Here is a 20,986-nt window from a genome sequence, read left to right as displayed (position 1 = left end):
CACCGCACCCCAGCGAAGAGCATCATCCATCAGCCGGGGCGGGCAGCCTAGTCCGGTAAAGAGGCATAAACGCATGCATACATACATACATGCCCAAACGGACTAGGTCATTACTGCACCGCACCTCACCTCACTACACCGTTCCGTCTACTCGACTCGACTTGGTGTAACCAAGCAAGCGGCCTGCAGACCGGACGGGAATCAACCAAGCACGCAAGCGGGAAGGGCAGGCGGGGCGGGCGGGACAAGGATTTCTCTTGGCCGCGAGCCGAAGAGGCAGGTATCACAGGCAGGCAGGCTAGGTATTGAAGCTACACGCGCGGCCATTGGCTGTATAGGTCAAGCCTAGGTGAATGGAACAGGGGAGTGGATGGAGTGTAGTGCCGTCTGGGTATTCCCATTTATGCTTGGCTTGTCCCGGGATTTCGGGATTTCGGGATTTTGGGATTTTGGGAGGTTGTAGGTAGGTATATAGGGTGGGTGTTTGCGCTGGTAGGGGCGCGCGGGAGGGGAAGGAGGGAGAGCATATGTGTGAGAGAGTGAGATGCGACTCGACTTTATCCTCGGATTCGGCTGCTGACTGGCTGGCTGACTTACTGGCTGACTGGCGTCGTTTTGTGTCGCGAAGAAAAGATCAGGCTTGAGAGCCAGCCCAGCAGTCCAGAGTGAACTGGTGTCACTGCTGCTGCCATCTACATGGACTAGGAGGAAACGAAATAATCTCCAGTCATGTTGGTCCCTGCCATTTCTCCTCTGGTATCCATCCTCTCCTCCTCAACACTCCTCTTACTCCTCTTCAACATCTCCTCGCACCTCCGGCCAGCTCTCGCGCAGCAAGAGTCCAATGCCCTGACTTTCGGCGACACGCCGCCCGGCTACGCGTTCACGACGTACGACTACAAACGCGTCAGCTCGCCGCGTCCCGCCAACCCTGCCGAATACTCCAACGAGGCCCTCGCCGTCCTCTGGGACCAAGTCGGGCCCATCACGCTCGGGCCCGTCAATTCGGTGCAAGAAGCAGCAGCCGGGGCAGACAGCGCACGCTTCGCGCAGCCGGGCGCGCTGCACGGCTACGTGCGCAGCGTCGAGACGGCCAAGCTACCGAGAAGCTTCGTGTGGGGGGTCGCGGCGTCGGCGTACCAGATCGAAGGAGCTGCCGACGCCGAGGGCAAAGGGCCATCGGTATGGGACCTGCTGGCGCACCGAGGCAGGGTCGTGGCGGACAACACGACGGGCGACGTGGTTGCGAGCCACTACTGGCTGTACAAGCAGGACATTGCGCGCGTGAAGGCGCTGGGCATTCCTGCCTTTTCGGTATCGTTTAGCTGGCCGCGCTTCTTTCCGTTCGGACGCGGTCCAGTCAATCAGGAGGCTGTCAGACACTACGACGATGTGGTGAGGGAAATGGTGCGCGCGGGCATATCATTGCACGTTACCTTGTTCCATTGGGACATGCCGCTGGCGCTCTTCAACGAGTACGGCGCCTGGGTGGACCGCAAGGTCATTGACGACTTTTTCAACTATGCAAAATTTGTTATCAGCAGGTACGATCGGTACGTCGACACGTGGTACACGTTCAACGAACCTCAGTACTGCAAATGGCAGTTTAGCGTATATCCCAGGGGCGATCTCCTGCCGGTCTTCAACAACTATACTGGAGGGACTCCAACGAGATTCATCTGCAGTCACTTGACGCTGCTTGCCCACGCAAAGGTCGCCAAGTGGTACAAGGAAGAGTTCAAAGGCAGCCGTCGGATTACGTTCAAGAACAGCGGGAATTATGGCGAGCCCAATAGCACGTCCGAGGGTGATCGCATCGCCGTTCAGCGCAGCCAAGACTTTACCCTGGGCGTCTTTGGAGGACCCTGGACCGACGGTGACTACCCACAAAGTGTCAAGGATACTTTGGGGGACCTTTTACCAACTTTGACCCAGGAAGAAAAGGACATGATCAAGGGATCTTGCGACTTTTTTGCAATCGACGGATATAGCTCGTACACAGCCTATGAGACTCCCGGCGGCGTCGAGGCATGCCAGTCAGATCCAAACAATCCTGCCTGGCCAGAATGTCATGGACAGACTTCTGTTGGACCCGACGGATTCATCTTGGGACCAGCTGCAGACCAACACGTGTCGTGGCTAGTCAGCGCGCCAGTCGGCCTTCGCAGATACCTGAACCAGATTACAAAGGAGCTCTTTCCCGCCGTCAAAGAAATTGTGGTGACGGAATTTGGTTTTGCGGAGCCGTTTGAAAACGACTGGTCTCGCAGGCCGCCGATTCTATGGGACTTGCGGCGCGCAGACTATTTCCAAAGCTACCTGGACAACATCCTGGCGGCAGTCATTGAAGACGGTGTCAACGTGACTGGGGCGTGGGGCTGGGCCTTGTACGACAATTTTGAGTGGTTCGAAGGCCTTTCGACGCGGTTTGGGCTGCAGTACGTCAACTATACTGATCTGACACGGACGCCAAAAGCGAGCATGTTCCAATTTCTCAACTGGTTCAAGTAAGTGGAATCGATGGGTAGCTGAAGACTGTGCTGACTAGCTGTAACAGGGAGCATCTGCCAGGGGTCAATGGAGCACAGTGCTAGAGCAAAGGCATGTTTATAGGTAGCATTGATGTCGCCATAGCGTTCAAGCTCCCAATCATGGTGGTTAGAAGAGTCCATCAAAGCTCCAAGGATGATGAGAGTTGTGTGTGCCACAGTTGTTGGGGGTAGGCCTCGGCGCTAACTGTGCGGACGTGGTGTCGGTCCAAGGCTCGGTGCCAAAAGTCGTGACGCACACAAGCACGGGTTCCCGCGAACTGGGCCTTGAATGCTCCCTGTTGTCGTCCTTTACAGACGCTCGAGTGCTTCTACGTACTCCAGAGTAATGGGACTTGATTGCCCCTGAATAATCATGTGTTCACGCGAATGAACGCTCCTAGTCCGCGCTTGACTACTCACCCAATATCTGTTGTGTGTGCCACGATTTTTATCACTAAGCCTCGGTCCATAGCGTAGCGAGGAGGAAAAACGAAAAGACCGGAAAACTATCAAAGGCCGCGATGGGTAATACCGGCTGAAGGTGACAACGTGTGCCGGACTAAATCGGAGTGGACCAGCTAAGCAGCTGTGAGATGGCATGGCCAGCTGATAAGTGACGAGAGAAAGACGCAAGGAGTCGGTGACGGGGGTCACGGGCTCGGTTGGTCGTGGGAACTGTCGGCGGCATGGCGATGAAGGGAACTGAAGTGTGGACGGGCAGCAGTAGGTGCAGGCGCTAAGACGGATGGATGGTTTGGTTGCCATGTCGTCGAGTCGTCGAGTCGTCCCCGAGTCCCGTCTTATCGCGAGACCCCACTGGGTGTGGATGTCTCCGGCAGGCGCCCCAGGCCAGCTTCGGCTTTGGCGTCATATGACGACCGAGTGTAAGGTAAGGTACCTAGAGGCACAGCGGAATGCGATGGATGGATGGATGGGTGATGGATGGATGGATGGATGGACAGCGGTGACAAGCTTCTGATGCTGCACCTGAATAGAACAGAACCAAGCTGCCTACAGCGAGCACAGTGCTCACGACTTACGCTTCCGGGCTTAGGCCAAGACCTCCCGCACGACCTGCCCCAAGCTGCCGACCTCAACCTCTTCGACTTCCATTCTGACCACTGCATCTCACCACTCCCGATCCTGCTGGCGGCAAACCATTCTTTTCCAACCTGTGCTACCTCCTCTTCCTCTTCCCCCGCCGTCTGCCGCTCCGCTTCCTGCAACCCAACCCTTGCCCGCCCGTCAAACGTCATCCGAGTCGGAAGCGCTCCTCAGTACCCACCTCTCCAACCCTACTTCCGCACAACTCCATCGCCGCCACCGACTCCTACTCTTGCCGCATCTTCGCAACTGCAACCAGCCAAGCTAGCTGCAGCTTTGCGGCTCCGTCTCTAGCTCGTTTCCACCTCCACTGCCGCTGGCAGCCCGCTCCTCGACCGACTCCGCGTGGGAGGCGTTCAGTATCACTGCAACGCCTCGCACGACCTCCAAGGCCCTTCGACCTGGCCAACGAAACCCCCCCTCACCACCTAAACCTGCACGCCTCCGCCTCCCAAGCCGAATCACGCCCGGAACTATCCTCGCACGCGGCACTCCTAGCACCACCCTCTCTCGGAGGGGCTCCGTCCACCCCCGCGAGATCCACGCCTCTCAGCACCTCATCTCCGCCGACTTCGCCAGCCATCAAGCGCGCGCGAAGCCCGTCTCCAAGCTCTTTGGGGCTGCCAACCTGTAGCCAAATCACATCGGGCGAGGCCTCCCGCGGGCCGAAGCGCAGGCGCAAGGACGAGTACACCATGCGCCTCGACTCGGAAACACGAAGGTCTCCGTCTCCTTCCCAGGCATTCTCAAATGGGTCCAACGGCGTGTCGCCCAGGCGTGGAACGGCAAAAGCTGCCAACGGCGCATCTTCCACTCACACAAACGGCAACGCGTCGGCCCTCTCCGCGACCTTCTTCGGCCATGACCGGGAGGAGGTGACGAGAATCTTGATACAGGGCCTGAAGGATCTTGGCTACACCGGCGCTGCAGGTGCCCTGAGCGATGAGAGTGGATTTGAACTAGAGGGTCCCACCGTGGCAGCGTTTCGGAACGCCGTCTTGCAAGGAGCCTGGGCAGAAGCAGAGTCGCTATTGTTCGGCACGGAAGACGGAGGTGGTTTTGGTGGCGATGGGGGATACGGTTACGCCAGTGGAAAGAGGCCGGAGAGATCAGAAAAATGGTCGAGTGCTCAAGTCCAAGGTTTGGCCTTAGCCGAGGGTGCAAACAAGGACGAGATGAGGTTTTGGATGAGGCAGCAAAAGTACTTGGAGCTTCTCGAGGCTAGGGACCTTAACTCGGCGCTCATGGTGCTGCGGCAAGAACTTACGCCGCTCCATCAAGATCGCAACAGGCTCCACGCCCTCTCTAGGTATGTTCCGTTGGTACAGCCCAACCCTCGGAAATTAGCTGACCCGTCACAGCCTCATCATGTGCCAGTCTGCGGAAGATCTCAAGGCGCAGGCGCAATGGGATGGCGCAGCCGGTGAATCGAGGCGTCGCCTACTCTCAGAGCTCTCAAGTAAGTCGCATTGAATCGACGAGAAAATTCCACGTCTCTGACCGCCAACAGGATCAATATCGCCCAACGTCATGATCCCGGAGCGTCGCCTTGCGGTCTTGCTGGACCAAGTCAAGGATCACTGGGTTGCTAATTGTCTCTATCACAATACCTCCGCCTCTCCTTCACTATACCTCGACCACATGTGCGAACGGGAAGACTTTCCCCTCACCGCTGTTCTGGAGCTCCGTCACCACGCGGACGAAGTATGGTTCTTGCGCTACTCCAACGACGGTTCAATGCTTGCGACCACCGGAAAAGACCAGCGAGTAGTTGTGTACAATACAAGCAACTATCAGGAAAAATTCACTCTCAGGGGCCATGATGCCGGGGTCTGCTACGTAGCATGGAGCCCCGACGACAAGAGGCTGATTAGTTGCTCTAAGGACAACTCAGCCAAAATTTGGGATACTTCCGTGAGTTGGACCGCTGACCACACTACCAATTCTAGCTAACAAAGGCAGACTGGCGCCCTTGTCCAAAGTCTCGACTCAGGGTTTGACTATCCCGTGACTGCCGCGGCGTGGGCACCAAACGGCGAAACCTTCGTCACAGGATCTCAAGATAGCAATGCTGCCCTTTGCCTTTGGTCGAAAGATTGCCAAAGAATTCACACTTGGAAGGAAGACGTGGTCGAACGTGATCGAGGGGTCGCGCTCCGCGTTAATGACGTGGGCATCACCCCAGACGCCTCACGTCTTGTGGCCCTTCTCGAAAACCACATTGTTGTGTACGACTTTGTTACACGCGAGAAGCTTCGCGAGTACGAGATGCTCGAGAACAAGCCAACATCTCTCAGCATCAGCTCATGCGGCACGTCCATGCTGGTGTCCATGAATGAGAACAAGATTTGTCTCATGGACATTGATACAGGCGAAGTTCTTCACAGATATGATGGCCAAAAGCAAGTCAAGTACATCATCAGGTCCGCGTTCGGAGGAGCAAACGAGAATTTCGTGGTTAGTGGCAGCGAAGGTAAGCACTCCTTGGCAGGACCCATTGGTCATGCACTAACCCCTAAACCCCCTAGATTCCAGAGTCTACATTTGGCGATCAAATGGCCACCTTGTTGAGGCTCTGGAAGCGCATCGCCCTGGCTGCGTGAATTGCGTTGAATGGCATCCCCGTGACCCTACCGTCTTCGCTTCCGCTGGCGACGACCGGACTGTCCGGATGTAAGTCGACAACCCCTTGTGCTATTCTTATATTCAAACAGAGCAACCATGACATCTGACCAAGTCCTCTACCAGATGGACGCGCCCGAATTCATCCAGACCCGGTAGAGCTGGCTTCCAAAGGTAACCAACATGCCACCAAGTGGTACTTCGTCTCCGCCCATCCACGGTCTACCAAATCTGCACTGAGCATGCGTCCATACTACGACGTCTACTCCGAAAAGCACGAGACACGAGAGCTTTGCGTGACGACTACTCACACAACGATCCAGTTCGGCGGAAGGACAATGTATTGGCCATACTTTACGCTAGACAAGCTTCCAACTTGAAGCCCTATACTGCAGCCGTTTTCCGGTTTTGCCTCCGGGCCCGAGAAGGGCTTACAACGCCGACGCTCGATGGTTGGTAATAGTCGTGGCTCGTGTGGCTGGTGCAAGTTATCTTGGGTTTGGTGTGGCGCAACATCCTCGCTATAAACCTCTTAAACCTCGGTACTCTGGAGGCGATCACCGAAGAAACTCACGCCTTGAACATCAGAGCCAAGACACAAGAGCTGCTGACCACGATCAAATTCAACCATCACGAGCTGCGGCTCAGTCTATCCTGCCGAAACATCTACACTCATGGGACGGAGTATGGTCAAGAACTTTTTTCCAATTTTGCCCCAAGGCTTCTGTATTCTCTAGAGTGGTCCTGGGCAAACCATGGACTTTTTCCCGGGGGCTGCTCTTTTTTCACTCTCCCCTCGATTCGACATTGTTGGTGGTACTATCGGGATTGACACAGATTTCGGAGGGGGAGCAGCAGGCGTTTTACATCTTTTTCTTATTCCTTCGTCGGCTCCTCTTTCTTTCGCTTATGCTGACATAGTCGTGCGCACAACTACCCCTTCATGTTTTGCAATCATGGCACTGCACTTTTATGGAAGAGAGAAGGGCGTGCTGGATGGGTGAACAAATGGATTGACGCATGGAATACGGAATGACGGGTGGATGAGTGGACGAACCCCGGGATGAAGGAGGGAGGCACTTGAACGTTGCAAGTGGGGATGGAACAGAGCGATCAAGCAAGAAAGCAAGAAAGCAAGAAAGCAAGCAAGCAAGCGATAATAGGGAGGAGTTTGGTGTCGACGTATCCAAGAGGCATCGTCCGCACCCTTTTCACATGGCCACCACCACTGCGTTGTTGGTCGGTCGGGCTGTCGCTGGCGGCGACTTGGAGGCTTTGTCGAAGACTTTGCCGGGCATGGAGAGACGATTGATGGATGGACGACGAACTAGATAGGGAAGTAGGTGGTAGGTAAAGTAGGTAGGATATAACCAGTTACAACCTCACCTCCCGTCTTCGCTGCAATGCTGTCACGCCATGTCTTGACCGGATCAGAAAGCGAGCACGACGATCGATGTGCGCTTTACATTGGTATGTAGGTAGGTACCAGGTGTGCTTAACCGTCCGCCTTTACTTTTTAGACTTCAATATGGATGGAACATGGGACAGGCAGAGCCCTTTTTTTTTTTTTTTTTTTTCTTTCTTTCTCTTTTATTGGGCCGTCAGACACACTGACGGATAGGGCTGCATGAGCACCGAGACTCTGGATGGACTTGGAAAGATTCATGTCTTGTTTTTGTTTACTTTTTCGGGGTTTCTTTGATTTCTTCAACACAAATGGGTGCAGAAAGAAATGAGATGGACGTGCTGCTCTAGGGAGCAAGCAGTCGTCTGCCACCGCAACTACGCTGGGCGAGCTGTTGTGCACGGCTGCAGATGTGTCGTTTCTTTCTTCAACCACTCACTGTGCTAGGCCTCTCGGAAACTGGCAAGCTTGGTGAAGTGCCCGTCACTTACCACAGCCGCCGCCGTGCACTTTACCCTGGACCATTCGCGCACGTCTCTTTCAAGAGTTGATGGAGAAACGCCCCAATCGAGTCGTTGTCGTCGCTCGATACCGACTCATCCCATTTTCTGTTGGATGGTCGCCATCCTGGTATCATCATCGTATCGACACTCTTCTTCTTCAAGAAGCTTGCTTCATCCCAACGCAAAATCCACGCTCCACCCATCACGCTCCACGAACTCAGCACTTCGCTGCTCTGCCTTTCTTCTCGCTCATCATGACGCCCCCTCAAACAGTTCCATAGCCCTGCTGGCCGCCCTGCTGCGGCGCATGCGGCGCCGGGGCGGCATACGTTCCCTGCTGGGCCGGCGGCGGCGGCGGCGGCGGCGGCTGTGCCTGAACCGACAAGCCACCGCGCTGGACGCGATCGCTGTAGACGCCGGCGGCCGGGTGCGGGTCGTACAGGCCCTTACGCGCGTCCTCGCGTCGCTTGTAGTAGACGTATTCGATGTAGAAGGCGTGGATGTGGCCGGGGAGGTAGCTATTCCTCGTACGTTAGTAGTAGATTTGGACGTGGGAGATTGAAAATGATGGGCATGCAGGTAGGTAGGTGATGGCATGAGGTGAGTGGGGGAAAGTTGTTGGGGAAAAGAGGTGAGACAGCGCAGCGCGACTGGCTGGCTTACCCGAGAATCGTCAACAGCACGTTGATGCAGAAGTCGGCGCCGCAGCCGGCGATCATGAGGACGCCAATGGGCGGGACTGTTGGTGCCGGCGGGGCAGACGCCATTCGTTAGCTGGGATTCTCTTTTACGTGTTTCTGGTTGATTTCCACTCGGGACTCGCGAGGGGGAGCCGGTGCGTGTTGTGGTGACAGCACGGGAGGGAGGGAGCTGTGTGCCGCCGCGACGCACGTGTGTGGCATGACGTAGAGGTGAAGATGTTGGGCGCTGGCTTACTGAAGAGGGTGATTAGGATGAGGAGAATAGCGGAGATCATGTTGGCGAGTTAGCTGCCGGGGTGCTGTTGGAGTTGGGGAGGAGTGGGTGGGGCGTGGGAGCAGAAGAAGTAGAGGTTGGTGGTCAGCTTGTGAATCGGCGGGCCAGGTGCGGAGAAACAAGGCGAAGAAGAAGCAAAGGGAGGCAATGGATTGGAATGGCCGTGTTGAGTAAGGGGAAGCCTGTCCGACGCCAATCTTGGCCGCGAAGTACGTCTCCCACCTCCAGCGTTGTTTGCTTGTGATGGCATGGATCCATTGATTGCGTCCATGTGGCGCAGCAGGATGACGTCGCGCGTCCCACGACAACTGTTCAACGAAAAATGCCACCCGTGGCTGTGCGCTCTCCATTGCAATCAAGACCTTGGGACTTCTTGAACGACAAATTGGCGCCTGATCAGATGCCCTTTTTGTTTGCTCTGGACTGCTACCTAGGATATGCGTTTATGCCATGCTTTTCGACCTGTTGATGACCCATAACCTCCCTTCTCCTCGTCTTCCATTTGCTTTACTCTGTCTCGTGGTCCCCAGCCTCAGTCTCTGCGTCCGCTTCTCCTCTGAAGGCTTCCTCAAAAGCCTCCTCATCACTCTTGTTCCCAGCTCTCGACTTGCCCAAATCTCTCTCCACCTGTTGCTTGAGAAATAAAATGTCGTACCATTCTTTGATTTCAGCCTGGAAGTCTTCTGGCTTTCCGCAGTTGCTCTGAAGGGCTGTGACTCGACTGGCTTCAGAAAACACGCTATCATCACGGCGCGAAGAAGCCTGTTCCTGGTCGCCGGTCTTGTCTTTGCCTATGGAGCTGGACTGTTCCGTGGCACTGTACGCATCCAACATTTCCGGGAGCAACACATGTGCGATGGTTGAGCTTGAAATCTGCTCTGCTTGCCAAGGTGCATAGATAGACGTTGGAGAGGTCTGGGCAGAGAACGGGCCGCAGGATTTTGACCTCTTGTGCAGTCCTTTCGCATCCGTGTCCGACTGCCGTGGAGGCGTCGAGCTTACGGGAAAGCGGATAGTTTCATTTGACGAGCCATGGGAGGATCCCAAGTGCCTTGCATTATCGGAAGCCCAGACTTTGAAGGCACCGCTTTCCGAACTGGTTTTCTGGACAGCTCTTCGAGAAGAAGGTCCTTCATAAGAGGATTTTCTTCGTTTGTAAAGCTCCGGCCAATATGGACGGTCCAGCTCATGTTTGATGGTCGAGCCGCTTTGAAAGAGGGAGCCAAAGTCATCAACCGTTGGCATGATTTGACGCCGTTGGGAAAGCGTCCCTGAGCCATCGGGCGCTGACGGGATAATTGTGGATTCATGTTGATTCATCGGCCCATGGGCGCCGCCTCTGATCGTTGCCGGATCGTTAAAGAGCTGGGAGGGTGACCAAATCGAAGGACACGGATCGGGTTGAGCTCCAGATTCTGCACAATCCGCCAGCGAAATCAAGCTCGTCGGTGTGACGTTCTTCGCCAAACTCGTCGGAGCGTCTGTGGATCTATCTGTTGAGAGTTTCCACCAAGCAGGAATATCTGGGACAGGCCCTGATCGAAAGGGATTGTGGTAGTCCGAGCTGTTTCCCGTGGAAGCGCGGGTAGAACTCGGTTCGGATTGAGCTCGACCATGTTCAGGTTCAAGTCCCTGTTGCCATTTGGCCAGTCCCGGTGACAAATTCTGCCGGTGGCCAAGTTCGCGACCTCGCTTTCTCGTTTTCATGAGTAGGGAAAGATCGTCAACGGGAATAGCAGGGGACCGATAGCGCCTCCGAGCGTCTTGACGAAGTTCAGAAGAGAGACGTTCGTACGACGACATTCCAAAGCTTTCGTATGAGGGGGACCAAGTGAGAGGGTAGTTTTTCACTTTGCTAAGCTCTTCATGCACCACAATGTCAATTTTGAGACGGATGATCCTCTCGAAACGGACATTTTCGGGAAATAAGCGAGTTCCAGTGACCATCAAGTCAAGACTCGTCGGTGTCGGCATCTTGCTGGGTTTGATGTGGCCGCTCTTCAGATAACCAACAAAGCCCTTCTGAGACGCATCCCATTCGAATGCGACGCAGTCAGACTTGAGCTGATACTCGGGACATCCAACATATGCATCGTACTCGGGATCCAAGACCGAGTCGACGAACACTGGATGAATGTGACATTTTCGGCTCAAGGAGGCCTCAGTGTCCAGCCATGTGAATCGAACAATTGGACCATAGCGTTTTACTCGACCGCAAATCGTCGGCTCACCTTGCGCATTCATTGTCGCCGAAAAGGCCACTTTTACAGTGGGCAGAAGAGGGGTGTCCAAGAAGCAATCTCTCGTCCGCAAGAACTCACAAAGTCCGTTGTAGAAATCTCCGCTGGATGCGAGCCACTGGTGATGGCTTCCGTTTCTTTTGTGAAGCTCGATCATGCACGTGAGAAACTCTCGTATGTTCACGGGATAATTTCGACAACCCATGTTGTTGATGGACTCGCAGATGCGATGGTTGAGGCTTTCGGGTCGTCGAGCTAATGGATTGTCAACATAATGCATCACAGAAGCTTTGGACACTGGAGCGTCCAATGTCAAAATGAAATCGCGTACCTGCCCCGCGCTCGTCCATTGCATCAATGATGTCTATGAGATGATTGGATATCTTGTACTCGAGTACGGCTGCAAACATGTCCTCCCAAAACTTGATCTCTCGGGCCTGCGCCATCGAAAGGCCTCTCCAAGTTGATGTTTCGTCGAGGTGTCGCACGTTCCCCTCCGGGCTTGGTCCATATTTCTGGAACGTCGGGACCCAAAGATCCAGTGGCGAGCTCCTGATTGGTATGGAGTCGGATTCTAGGCGAAAGTGTATCTTGCGCTGCGATCGCCGCTGGTCTGAGAAGTCGCGGAGCCTCGACAGCTCGAGGGCGTACAATGGAAAATCGCAGTCCATGGATGATCTGGAAAGGAGGTTCGCGAGATAATTTTGCAAGCTACCGAATGATGCTGAAATCGGTAAGGAGATCCCAGAATGACGGCTGGATTGAATGGTGTTTACGAGGCTTGCGTCGCTGGGTGAGGATGATCAGATGTAGCCTTTCGCGATTGCCACGTCCGACAGGGCAGTCACGTTCTTTGAAGGCTCAACGCGGATGCACATGCCGCTCACGGAACGCGACTTCGCAGTCTGGAGAGACGATCCAGCAACTGGAACTGGGATTTCCGTGTATGCATTACCAATCTTGCCGCTCATACAGCATCCATGCTTGCCCTCGTGGTGAGCTTTTCGTTCTTGTTGCCCAATTTGGGAATCTGGAGAAAGACATCGACACCATAGCCCTCCAGGCTGTGCAACTCAAGACTCCCAGCCCAGTACTCAGCATAGATTCTGCTCATTGGGAGACCAATACCCAGTCGCAAGTCCGGTGGTCTGGTTGTCAATGATTCGAGGGAGCTGTCGCGATGCTCGCCTTCGACACGCGACTTGGATGGCTTCACCTCTTTCATGGTAGCTGCGAGCCTCGGCACGCGAGAGAGATTCTCCCGGCGCATCTTGCTGCGAGGGCCTTTGCTGAATGACCAAAGGTAGGGAAGCACATCTTTTGGGACGCCGCCGCCTTGATCCGAAATCCTGATGATTACGTGTTGATGAGTTTCGCAGATGAGTACTTCGATTGGAGGCGGTGGCGTAGTCTTGTTCTGTCCTTGCTCGATGACGGCCTGTATGGAATTTCGGAGCAGCTCTCCGACGATGTACTCCAAATGAGAAAGAATGTAGGGAAATTTAGCGCCTATGTGCCCATAAACCACAATCTTTGGGAGAGGAATCGAAGGCCCATAAGTCTGCCGCATGAGATCCTTGGTGGTCTCGCCACATTGCTCAACAATTTTCTGGGCATTGCACTTGAGGAAGATTTCACCGACGTGGTCGTTGTGCGGATCCATTTGGAACTTGGCGTCTGGGAAGTGCCAGGGGGAGTGAAAAGTGTCGGTCAGGGCCAGATGCTGCTCGGCAATGGTGCGCCTAGAGATTCGCTGTCGGGTATCAGCTCATTGTTCACTTTCAGAGCTGAGTGCAGTGTCTCACAGATCTCAAGAGCGTAGTCATGAAGTTGTCGGTTTCTTCCGGTCTCATACTACCTTGGACCTCGAGAACTCCAATGGCCAACCGCGGAATGACTGTCAAATGCTCGTCCAGCGTATCTTTTATAACTCTGCAAAACCGATCATTGTCCTCCAGTGTCTTGATCTCGGGCAAGCGGCGGTATTTCTCAAAGGCGCGGTAGTAGAGCTCGTACACGTGGGAGATGTGTGGATTGGTCACAACAAAGTAGGGCAGCGTTTGCATGTCTCGAAGCCGATGAGCAAGCCTGTTGAGAGTCAGATTTTGGTTCTTTCTGGTCGACTATCAAACTTGCCTTGTGGGCAGCTCTGTTCGAACATAGTTGGCAGAGCCAAGGAGGCGTGCCTCCGTCAAACGAGCCCCGAAGAATGTCAACTGGCGCAGACTGATAGGACGAGCCTCGCGTTGGACCCATCTATGCATAGTGTGTAAGCAAAGGCTGGCAAGCTTCGGCGCGAGCAATTGGTAGCATACTCGTCGAGGACTGAGGAAGGTCGCCAGGCTGGGGCGCTCGCGGGGTTGACTTGGGTAAAATAGCGGGCGTGGCAGACGTTCCGAGGAGCCAGAAGTTTGGTTGTGTGCGCGCGCCGCGGGAGGCTCAAAGCCGCGCTGCGGCCATGAGCCAGCGCAGGGAGACTCATTAGGAGGACAGGGCGGTTAGAGGGTTGCAGCAGCTGTTGGCGGCGATTTGAAGGTCTTCAAGGTGCTCAATGGAGAAATTTTGAGTGACGAAATTGGGAAAAAGCGGAGGAGGCTGGGAATAAAAGAGGGAGTCACCGGAGTGGCAAGACAGAAGCAGCCATGGCAAAAGAAAAAGAGAGGCAGTTGGGAGAGGGTGGTTCGAGGGTGGTGTCGCTATGTGTGAAAGTCATGCCCGGCCATGTTTCGTTACTGGCTGACTCGCGCATATCGATAGGATACCGGCGATACGGCACCTGGGCTGGCCAGCAAGCACGCAGTGCAATGCTGACCACCACCACCACCACCACCACCAGGTGGTAGACAGCATGGCAAAGGCCGAGGTCGCCGTGGATTAGCGTCACGTTGCTGAAAGCAGATGTCGTCTTTGACTGCCTGGCGTACGCGTTGGTAGTTGGAGCGAGGGCAGCGCGGGCACCTTGTCCATGGCCAACACGGGAGTAACAAGAAGCAGAATAGACAGACAGACGTTTGCTTGACGACAAAGACCGTGGCAAAGATGACAAGACGGCCATGTTCGTCCTGGTTCTTTTTCTGTGCTGTGCTGTGCTGTGCTTCTGCAGGCGTCATCAGGGCGCAACAGGGCCCGGCCCCCCTCTCCAGGCCAGGCTGAGGTGTGGTCTCCCCGTCTGCTAGCTGTCGTTCGTCATTGTGTCCCCGCCGCCCGGCCTTAGCGAGCCCTTCCTTACATGCAACATAACTTTGAATGACCACTGTCAGGCCAACCTCAACTTCAGAGCTGTGCAGGCTATTGGATCCAACCTCTCCGACACCCTTCTCGCCATTGCTTTGCACCCTTTGCTGCATCGCATCGCTTCGCATCGCTTCGCATCGCATCGCCCTTACCCGCCCGCCTGCCCGGTGCCACGTCCTCCTCCGCTGCACCGCGACGCCTGAGCCTGCCCTGCCTGTTGCTGCGCTGCACTGCACTGCGCTCGGTGCCGCTGCCTGCCCGCATCTCTCATCACATCTGCTCGCGCCACTCGACCGACATGGACCAGGTAAGCTACCACCTCTCCTCTCGAGCTCCCGACGCGCTCCCTCAAGCTCCCTCAGCCCTCACTCGTCCTCCCACCTAGTTGCCTTGTGCTCTATTGCATCCTTCCACTCCCACGCTCACAACCCCTCCAGCTTGGCAGCGACATGCTCGTCGACGCCGGTTACGATGAAAAGCAAGATGTGGCCATCATCTCCCCCGAAGACAACATGGAGGAGGCAGAGGCAGAGCCCAAGCCCCGCGCCGACGACTTCGACGCCATGAAGAAGCAAATGATGCCGGAGCTGCCGGACCTCGAAACCGAAGCCGAAGCTGTGAATACGTGGGAGATCAAGGAGTGGAGGAACATGTCGAGACGGGAGCATGGCCCCGTTTTCAAGTGCGCCGACCATCCGTGGAGGATACTGTTCTTTCCTTACGGCAACAACACGGACCACGCTTCATTCTACCTCGAGCAGGGCTTCGAGGACAAGCCGACAGAGGAATGGTACGCTTGCGTTCAATTCATGCTGGTTCTGTGGAATCCAAATGACCCGTCCATCTACGTTCAACACACGGCCAACCACAGATTCACTGCCGAAGAGGGAGATTGGGGCTTCACACGGTTTGCTGAGCTTCGGAAGCTCTTTCAGAATCCATGGGAGGGTTGCGATCGTCCGCTGGTGGAGAACAACTCGGCCAACATCACAGCCTACGTGCGCGTCATCAAAGATCCCACCGGCGTACTATGGCACAACTTTCTCAACTACGATTCAAAGAAGGAGACGGGCATGGTGGGCTTGAAAAACCAGGGTGCCACTTGCTACCTCAACTCGCTGCTGCAGTCGCTTTACTTTACCAATGCGTTCCGCCAGGCTGTATACCAGATCCCAACCGAGGAAGACCCCGACCGCACCACCAACAGCGCATACGCTCTTCAAAGACTGTTTTACCAGCTGCAAACCAGCAACGTCGCCGTGTCTACAAACGAGCTCACCGCCTCCTTTGGATGGGATACGCGGCAGATTTTCGAGCAGCAAGATGTTCAGGAACTGTCAAGAGTCTTGATGGAGCGTCTAGAAACGAAAATGAAGGGCACCGAGGCGGAGAATGCGCTGGCCAAAATGTTTGCTGGCAAGATGAAGACATATATTTCATGCATCAACGTCCCCTACGAATCATCGCGGATTGAGGACTTCTGGGACATTCAGCTCAACGTCAGCGGCAACAAGAACCTGGACGACAGTTTCAAGGACTACGTCCAGGTCGAGACCATGGACGGCGACAACAAGTATTTTGCCGAAGGTTACGGACTCCAAGAGGCGAAAAAGGGTGTCATCTTCGAGACTTTTCCCGACGTCCTTCACCTGCAACTGAAGCGTTTCGAGTACGATTTTAATAGGGACGCTATGATGAAGGTGAACGACCGCTACGAGTTTCCTGAAATCTGGGATGCATCGCCATATCTGTCCGAGACTGCGGATCGTTCAGAGCCGTTTGTCTATCGCTTGCATGGAATCCTCGTCCACAGTGGCGATTTGAACGCCGGCCACTACTATGCATTCATCAAGCCAACAAAAGACGGTCACTACTACAAGTTCGACGATGATAGAGTCACCCGCGCTACCAAAAAGGAAGCACTGGAAGAGAATTTTGGCGGCGAGTACACGAATCTGATGAATGGCAACGGACAGCGCAACCCTTACACCAGGACCTGGTCTACCAAGCGATCCATGAGCGCCTACATGTTGGTATACATTCGCGAGAGTCGATTGGATCAAATACTTCTCAGCGACGACGAAGTGCAGCCCCCTCAGCATCTTGGTAAGCAGTCTATCGAAGTCGGACATGCTCATCCAGGAGGCTAATTACTTTCTAGCTCAAAAGTTTGCAGAGGAGCGCGCTGCGGTTGAGCGGAAGAAGAAGGAGCGTGAGGAAATGCATCTCTACCTGCAAGTTTCGGTTGCCACTGAGAAGAACTTTACCTCTCACCAAGGCTTCGATATTGCGCCATGGACAAAGGATGCCGAAACGGACGCCGCGCCAAAGACATACAAGATCCTCAGGACTACGACAATAGCCGAACTGACTGCGCAAATTGCCGGAGAGATGAATTGCAGTCCAGAATTTCTTCGTCCGTGGGCAATGGTCAATCGCCAAAACGGAACAATTCGGCCAGATGGTCCAATCCACTTTACAGAAATGAGTCTCGAAGAGGCCGCAGGAAAATTTGGCTCCAAGTCCGGCATCTTCAAGGTGTGGATTGAAAAGACGGAAGAGAAGAACGAGGAAGGAAAGCCGGTGTTTGGAGATGCTCACGTCGACCTCCACGGGATTGCTAACAACAAGCCGATCATGCTTTTCCTCAAGTACTTCGACCCGGACAAACAAACTCTCTTTGGAATCGGCACCTTCTATGCGGCTTGCCACGATAAGGTCGTAGACCTCTGCCCTCAGATCCTCAAGCTTCTCGATTTGCCGGCAGGCACAAGCTTGAGGTTGTTCGAGGAAATCAAATCGAACATGATTGAGCAGATGAAGCCCAAAGTCACTCTTCTGTCGTCCGAGATCCAGGACGGCGACATCATCACTGTGCAAAAATCCCTGTCTGAGAAGGAAATCGCGGCCCTCACCTCGGCTGGCCGCTATGCGGATGTGAGAGAGTTTTACGACTATCTCTTGAACAGAATCAATGTCCAGTTTTGCCCCAAGATCACCAGCCCGACGAACCCGGACCCCACCTTTACCCTTTGGCTGAGTAAAAAGATGTCTTACGATCAGGTGGCGGCCAAGGTGGGCGAGCACCTGAAGGTGGAGCCGACCCACGTGCGCTTCAGCACGGTCAACTCGACAACTGGCAGGCCCAAGGCTCCTGTCAAGCGCATGCAAAATGCCACGTTGAACAACATCCTCTACCCTACCACCTACAACGCATATGGCAGCTTCAACCAGCGTCAGGATGCCTTGTATTACGAGATTTTGGAGTATAGCCTATCAGAACTAGACCAGATGAAGGCAATTAAGCTCTCATGGCTTCCAGAGGGCATCGTCAAGGAGGAACCCTACGAGATTATGGTGGCGAAGAACGGCACAATGGAAGATTTGATCAAGGGACTCCAAAAGAAGGCGGGTCTCGACGACGAGACAACTGCCAAGATTCGCCTGTATGAATCTACCAATTCCCGCTTCAAGCAAGAACTTCCCCGGGACAAGGGTGCATTAAGCATACAAGAATTCACAACTCTGTATGCTGAGAAGCGCCCAGAGGACGAGGAGTCTCTTGACAAATCTGCTGGGGAGTCGCTTGTCTCGTGTTTCCACTTTGACAAGGAGCCGGGAAAGCCGCACGGAATTCCTTTCATTTTTGTCGTCAAGCCCGTAAGTTGTCTTATCAAGCCTCTGGTGTCTAATACTGACTTTATCGCAGAACGAGCCGTTCAAGGACACCAAGGAACGTCTTTCGAAACGGACAGCCATCAAAGGCAAGCAGTTTGAGAAGATCAAGTTTGCCCTTGTGATTGGCGGAACAAGCTACGCCAAGGTTGAGCCACTGGAGGATGGTTGGTCTGCCTCCATGACAGTGTGATATGAGCTAATTGTTGTTCAGATGATGTTTTGGCCGAAAAGATAAGTGCCCAACAAGAAGACGGTGTCTTGCTCGGCTTTGATCATGTCAACAAGTCTCGCAATGCCTGGGGCAAAACAGATTCAATTTTCATCAAGTAATCAAGGGAGAGGAGCACAGAGTTACCATTGCATCAATTGGATTCTCAAATGCTCGTATGCATAGGGTACTAGATGGGGGGTTGACAGGCAGCACTTGCGGAGCGGCGGATCAACGCGAAAGCACCTAGCAATCGGCGGGAAATGCGGTGTGCATAGACTGGGCGCCCAGTCTTCCTTTCAGCGTCTTCTATGTATGGCCTCACTGCAGGCATTGAAAGAGATCGAGAGTATCCGATTACACGAGTTCAGACCAGGAGAGGCAATGGCGCGTGTCCTGCGGCGATGGAAGGGTGTTTGGGGGTGGCATGGGGCTTGGTTGGGTGGACGACAGTCGGTCGAGTTGTGTTGATATACCATTCAATCCATGTGTTATTCCAAGACTTTGCCGGCTTGTGCTGCAAGTCGCGTCGCGGCTGTCTTAGCGGTGTTGAGCATTCTCCGGAGATTATCCGACTGCGACGTTGCTGCTCCCGGTGTGTTGTCCAAACCCCGAAGCTCTTGTAGTTGATCCCACAACCTCGCACCCCCAAGATGCACGCTGCTCTGCTGATTTCCAGCCTAGTGGCTTTCTTTGCCACAGCAGTCTCGTCGACTGCCCTCACCTACAAGCTCCCAGCCCACGAGAAATCATGCTTCTATGCCAGCGTCGAGCAGAGAGGCCCCAAGATCGCCTTCTACTTCGCGGTACGTCTACACACGCGACGGCCTCCGCCGAGAGCCAATCTCTGGGACTTGCAAGTCTTTGGTGCTTACGTGCCTCTCCCAGGTTCAATCTGGCGGTAGCTTTGACATTGACTACGAGGTCGTCGGTCCCGGTGAGAAGGTCATTGTGGACGGCTCGAAGGATCGGCAGGCCGACTTCGTCTTCACGGCCAACGACGTGGGCGAGTACCGCTTCTGCTTCAACAACGAAATGTCGACATTCGCCGAGAAGATCATCGACTTTGAGATCGCGGTAAGCTGTGCCAACCGAGCGTTCGAGACACGGCGCTACACGAGCCCCTTACGATGACCCGAGACGCGCTGCACAGATGTTGACGAGAATGGATACGCCAGGTCGAGAACGAGGAGTCGCGCGCCAAGATCCCGTCGAAGCAGGGCACGCCGCCAGAGCAGACGTCGGTGCTCGAAGAGTCGATCCTGAAGCTCTCGTCGCAGCTCTCGACCATCAACCGCAACCAAAAGTACTTCCGCACGCGCGAGAACCGCAACTTCAGCACCGTCCGCAGCACCGAGCGCCGCATCTTCAACTTCAGCATCATCGAGAGCTGCATGATGATTACAATGGCTGGCTTGCAGGTGTTTATTGTGAGGTTCTTCTTCCAGGGCGCCAGAAAAGGTGAGTGCCGTTGCGTTTGGATTGTATGGATGGCTGCTGGGGGACGATTGGCTAACACCACTCAGGATATGTTTGAACGATGCTATGATGGCCTTTTGGCGGCGTTGGCGTGCGGAAGCGCTGGGATGGATTGTATTATATCCACAATGCAGGTTAATTTCATTTTCGACGTCTGGGTCGGTCATTGGACTTTTCTCCACTGGAAGCGCCTACCGCAAAATCCCATGTGGCTATTTTGCGCCACGATAAGTGCGACCTATGAGCCTCGATGCTGTCGCGAAGAACATCGTCCTCGAAACCGCTCACACATTGGCAGGCAGCGAAAAAGAGGCGGACAAAGAGCCTCGGATGTCCTTTGACGGTGTTGGTCGGACTGAGTCTAAGGCAAGACACTCGGGCTCATTGGCAATGGAATTCGTGGGCACGTGAAATCGAGAATGGTCGAGCAGCGGCTATTCGCTACCACTTGGGGTACGGAAGGGATCCGACTACTCTAGATAAAGACGCAGGGCTTAATTTGTCGGGGTGTCACGACAATAGCTATCGAGTCTTAAATCGCTCGAAGCATTTCTTTAGTTCTGGCGCGGTGAATTCGATCATGGTCTTTAGTAAGCGATGCTAAATAGCGTCCACACCAACTTTGATTTCTTGAATAGCTTCACACGCCTCGTACGTCGAGCCTACTACTACTCCTACTACTTTATTCCCACATCACTTCAGCTCCTGTTACGAGGCCACAGTGAGTGAAGAAAGAAATGATACCACACAGTTCTAGCTAGCTACAGGTATGGACGACGGCTCGCCAAGCGCAGTCGTGATGGTAGATGACTGCTCCCTAGAGGCAGCTGTGATGGCGGACGACTGCTCCTTAGAGGTAGCTATAATGGTGGATGCCTGCTCCCTAGGCGTGGCTATAACCGCGCATGACTGCTTCTTAGAGGTAGCTATGATGGCGGATAACTGCTCCCTAGATGATGTATTGTTTCTTTCTGCACCCACTGTGGAGCTGTCTACTTAGGTTGCTT

At 54.4% G+C, this 20,986-nt stretch overlaps 7 protein-coding genes across 7 annotated transcripts; 4 read left to right on the top strand and 3 right to left on the bottom strand.

Annotated features, from left to right (window-relative positions):
• Positions 1 to 487: 487 nt before the first annotated feature.
• Positions 488 to 2,935, top strand: IWZ02DRAFT_40019 (glycoside hydrolase superfamily). Its single transcript, XM_066765622.1, has 2 exons — positions 488 to 2,507; positions 2,558 to 2,935. The coding sequence occupies exons 1-2, from the start codon at positions 730 to 732 to the stop codon at positions 2,592 to 2,594; spliced, it is 1,815 nt and encodes a 604-aa protein (XP_066620859.1). The 5' UTR covers positions 488 to 729; the 3' UTR covers positions 2,595 to 2,935.
• A 1,395-nt stretch (positions 2,936 to 4,330) lies between these two features.
• IWZ02DRAFT_381137 (WD40-repeat-containing domain protein) lies at positions 4,331 to 6,312 on the top strand (the record flags this gene model as incomplete). The annotated part of the gene is made up of 5 exons (XM_066765151.1): positions 4,331 to 4,944; positions 4,997 to 5,094; positions 5,146 to 5,549; positions 5,598 to 6,108; positions 6,164 to 6,312. The coding sequence occupies 5 exons, from the start codon at positions 4,331 to 4,333 to the stop codon at positions 6,310 to 6,312; spliced, it is 1,776 nt and encodes a 591-aa protein (XP_066620858.1).
• Positions 6,313 to 8,430: 2,118 nt separating this feature from the next.
• IWZ02DRAFT_492470 (uncharacterized protein) lies at positions 8,431 to 9,141 on the bottom strand (the record flags this gene model as incomplete). The annotated part of the gene is made up of 3 exons (XM_066769851.1): positions 8,431 to 8,683; positions 8,829 to 8,904; positions 9,102 to 9,141. The coding sequence occupies 3 exons, from the start codon at positions 9,139 to 9,141 to the stop codon at positions 8,431 to 8,433; spliced, it is 369 nt and encodes a 122-aa protein (XP_066620857.1).
• Positions 9,142 to 9,529: 388 nt separating this feature from the next.
• Positions 9,530 to 12,199, bottom strand: IWZ02DRAFT_39984 (uncharacterized protein). The gene is made up of 2 exons (XM_066765617.1): positions 11,712 to 12,199; positions 9,530 to 11,635 (listed from the first exon to the last, which is right to left on the bottom strand). The coding sequence occupies exons 1-2, from the start codon at positions 12,049 to 12,051 to the stop codon at positions 9,648 to 9,650; spliced, it is 2,328 nt and encodes a 775-aa protein (XP_066620856.1). The 5' UTR covers positions 12,052 to 12,199; the 3' UTR covers positions 9,530 to 9,647.
• IWZ02DRAFT_39983 (pyruvate dehydrogenase kinase) lies at positions 12,200 to 13,985 on the bottom strand. Its single transcript, XM_066765616.1, has 4 exons — positions 13,696 to 13,985; positions 13,517 to 13,636; positions 13,186 to 13,468; positions 12,200 to 13,133 (listed from the first exon to the last, which is right to left on the bottom strand). The coding sequence occupies exons 1-4, from the start codon at positions 13,860 to 13,862 to the stop codon at positions 12,348 to 12,350; spliced, it is 1,356 nt and encodes a 451-aa protein (XP_066620855.1). The 5' UTR covers positions 13,863 to 13,985; the 3' UTR covers positions 12,200 to 12,347.
• Positions 13,986 to 14,620: 635 nt separating this feature from the next.
• Positions 14,621 to 19,002, top strand: IWZ02DRAFT_457392 (uncharacterized protein). Its single transcript, XM_066767938.1, has 5 exons — positions 14,621 to 14,921; positions 15,052 to 16,720; positions 16,776 to 18,274; positions 18,324 to 18,456; positions 18,504 to 19,002. The coding sequence occupies exons 1-5, from the start codon at positions 14,913 to 14,915 to the stop codon at positions 18,620 to 18,622; spliced, it is 3,429 nt and encodes a 1,142-aa protein (XP_066620854.1). The 5' UTR covers positions 14,621 to 14,912; the 3' UTR covers positions 18,623 to 19,002.
• A 79-nt stretch (positions 19,003 to 19,081) lies between these two features.
• Positions 19,082 to 20,477, top strand: IWZ02DRAFT_39901 (endosomal cargo receptor). Its single transcript, XM_066765609.1, has 5 exons — positions 19,082 to 19,306; positions 19,389 to 19,577; positions 19,679 to 19,961; positions 20,027 to 20,113; positions 20,282 to 20,477. The coding sequence occupies exons 1-4, from the start codon at positions 19,154 to 19,156 to the stop codon at positions 20,035 to 20,037; spliced, it is 636 nt and encodes a 211-aa protein (XP_066620853.1). The 5' UTR covers positions 19,082 to 19,153; the 3' UTR covers positions 20,038 to 20,113; positions 20,282 to 20,477.
• The last annotated feature ends 509 nt before the right edge of the window (positions 20,478 to 20,986 follow it).

This window comes from Phyllosticta citriasiana (genome assembly GCF_038021145.1).
Source record: "Phyllosticta citriasiana strain CBS 120426 chromosome Unknown IWZ02scaffold_10, whole genome shotgun sequence".
Taxonomy (NCBI): domain Eukaryota; kingdom Fungi; phylum Ascomycota; class Dothideomycetes; order Botryosphaeriales; family Phyllostictaceae; genus Phyllosticta; species Phyllosticta citriasiana.
The sequence above is the reverse complement of the archived record's forward strand: the minus strand, read 5'-3'. Positions and strand labels throughout refer to the sequence as shown.

What these genes read in the sequence shown, in the direction of transcription:
- IWZ02DRAFT_457392 (XM_066767938.1), top strand. An exon ending in GCAGCCCCCTCAGCATCTTG is followed by an intron (nt 16,721 to 16,775) that starts GTAAGCAGTCTA and finishes ATTACTTTCTAG; the next exon opens with CTCAAAAGTTTGCAGAGGAG. An exon ending in GGTTGAGCCACTGGAGGATG is followed by an intron (nt 18,457 to 18,503) that starts GTTGGTCTGCCT and finishes ATTGTTGTTCAG; the next exon opens with ATGATGTTTTGGCCGAAAAG.
- IWZ02DRAFT_39984 (XM_066765617.1), bottom strand. Translation starts at nt 12,051, where the DNA reads ATGGACTGCGATTTTCCATTGTACGCCCTCGAGCTGTCGAGGCTCCGC. An exon ending in AATGGACGAGCGCGGGGCAG is followed by an intron (nt 11,636 to 11,711) that starts GTACGCGATTTC and finishes ACAATCCATTAG; the next exon opens with CTCGACGACCCGAAAGCCTC.
- IWZ02DRAFT_39901 (XM_066765609.1), top strand. Translation starts at nt 19,154, where the DNA reads ATGCACGCTGCTCTGCTGATTTCCAGCCTAGTGGCTTTCTTTGCCACA. An exon ending in AGATCGCCTTCTACTTCGCG is followed by an intron (nt 19,307 to 19,388) that starts GTACGTCTACAC and finishes TGCCTCTCCCAG; the next exon opens with GTTCAATCTGGCGGTAGCTT. An exon ending in TCATCGACTTTGAGATCGCG is followed by an intron (nt 19,578 to 19,678) that starts GTAAGCTGTGCC and finishes TGGATACGCCAG; the next exon opens with GTCGAGAACGAGGAGTCGCG.
- IWZ02DRAFT_39983 (XM_066765616.1), bottom strand. Translation starts at nt 13,862, where the DNA reads ATGAGTCTCCCTGCGCTGGCTCATGGCCGCAGCGCGGCTTTGAGCCTC. An exon ending in CGAACAGAGCTGCCCACAAG is followed by an intron (nt 13,469 to 13,516) that starts GCAAGTTTGATA and finishes GACTCTCAACAG; the next exon opens with GCTTGCTCATCGGCTTCGAG. An exon ending in TGACTACGCTCTTGAGATCT is followed by an intron (nt 13,134 to 13,185) that starts GTGAGACACTGC and finishes GATACCCGACAG; the next exon opens with CGAATCTCTAGGCGCACCAT.
- IWZ02DRAFT_40019 (XM_066765622.1), top strand. Translation starts at nt 730, where the DNA reads ATGTTGGTCCCTGCCATTTCTCCTCTGGTATCCATCCTCTCCTCCTCA. An exon ending in CAATTTCTCAACTGGTTCAA is followed by an intron (nt 2,508 to 2,557) that starts GTAAGTGGAATC and finishes TAGCTGTAACAG; the next exon opens with GGAGCATCTGCCAGGGGTCA.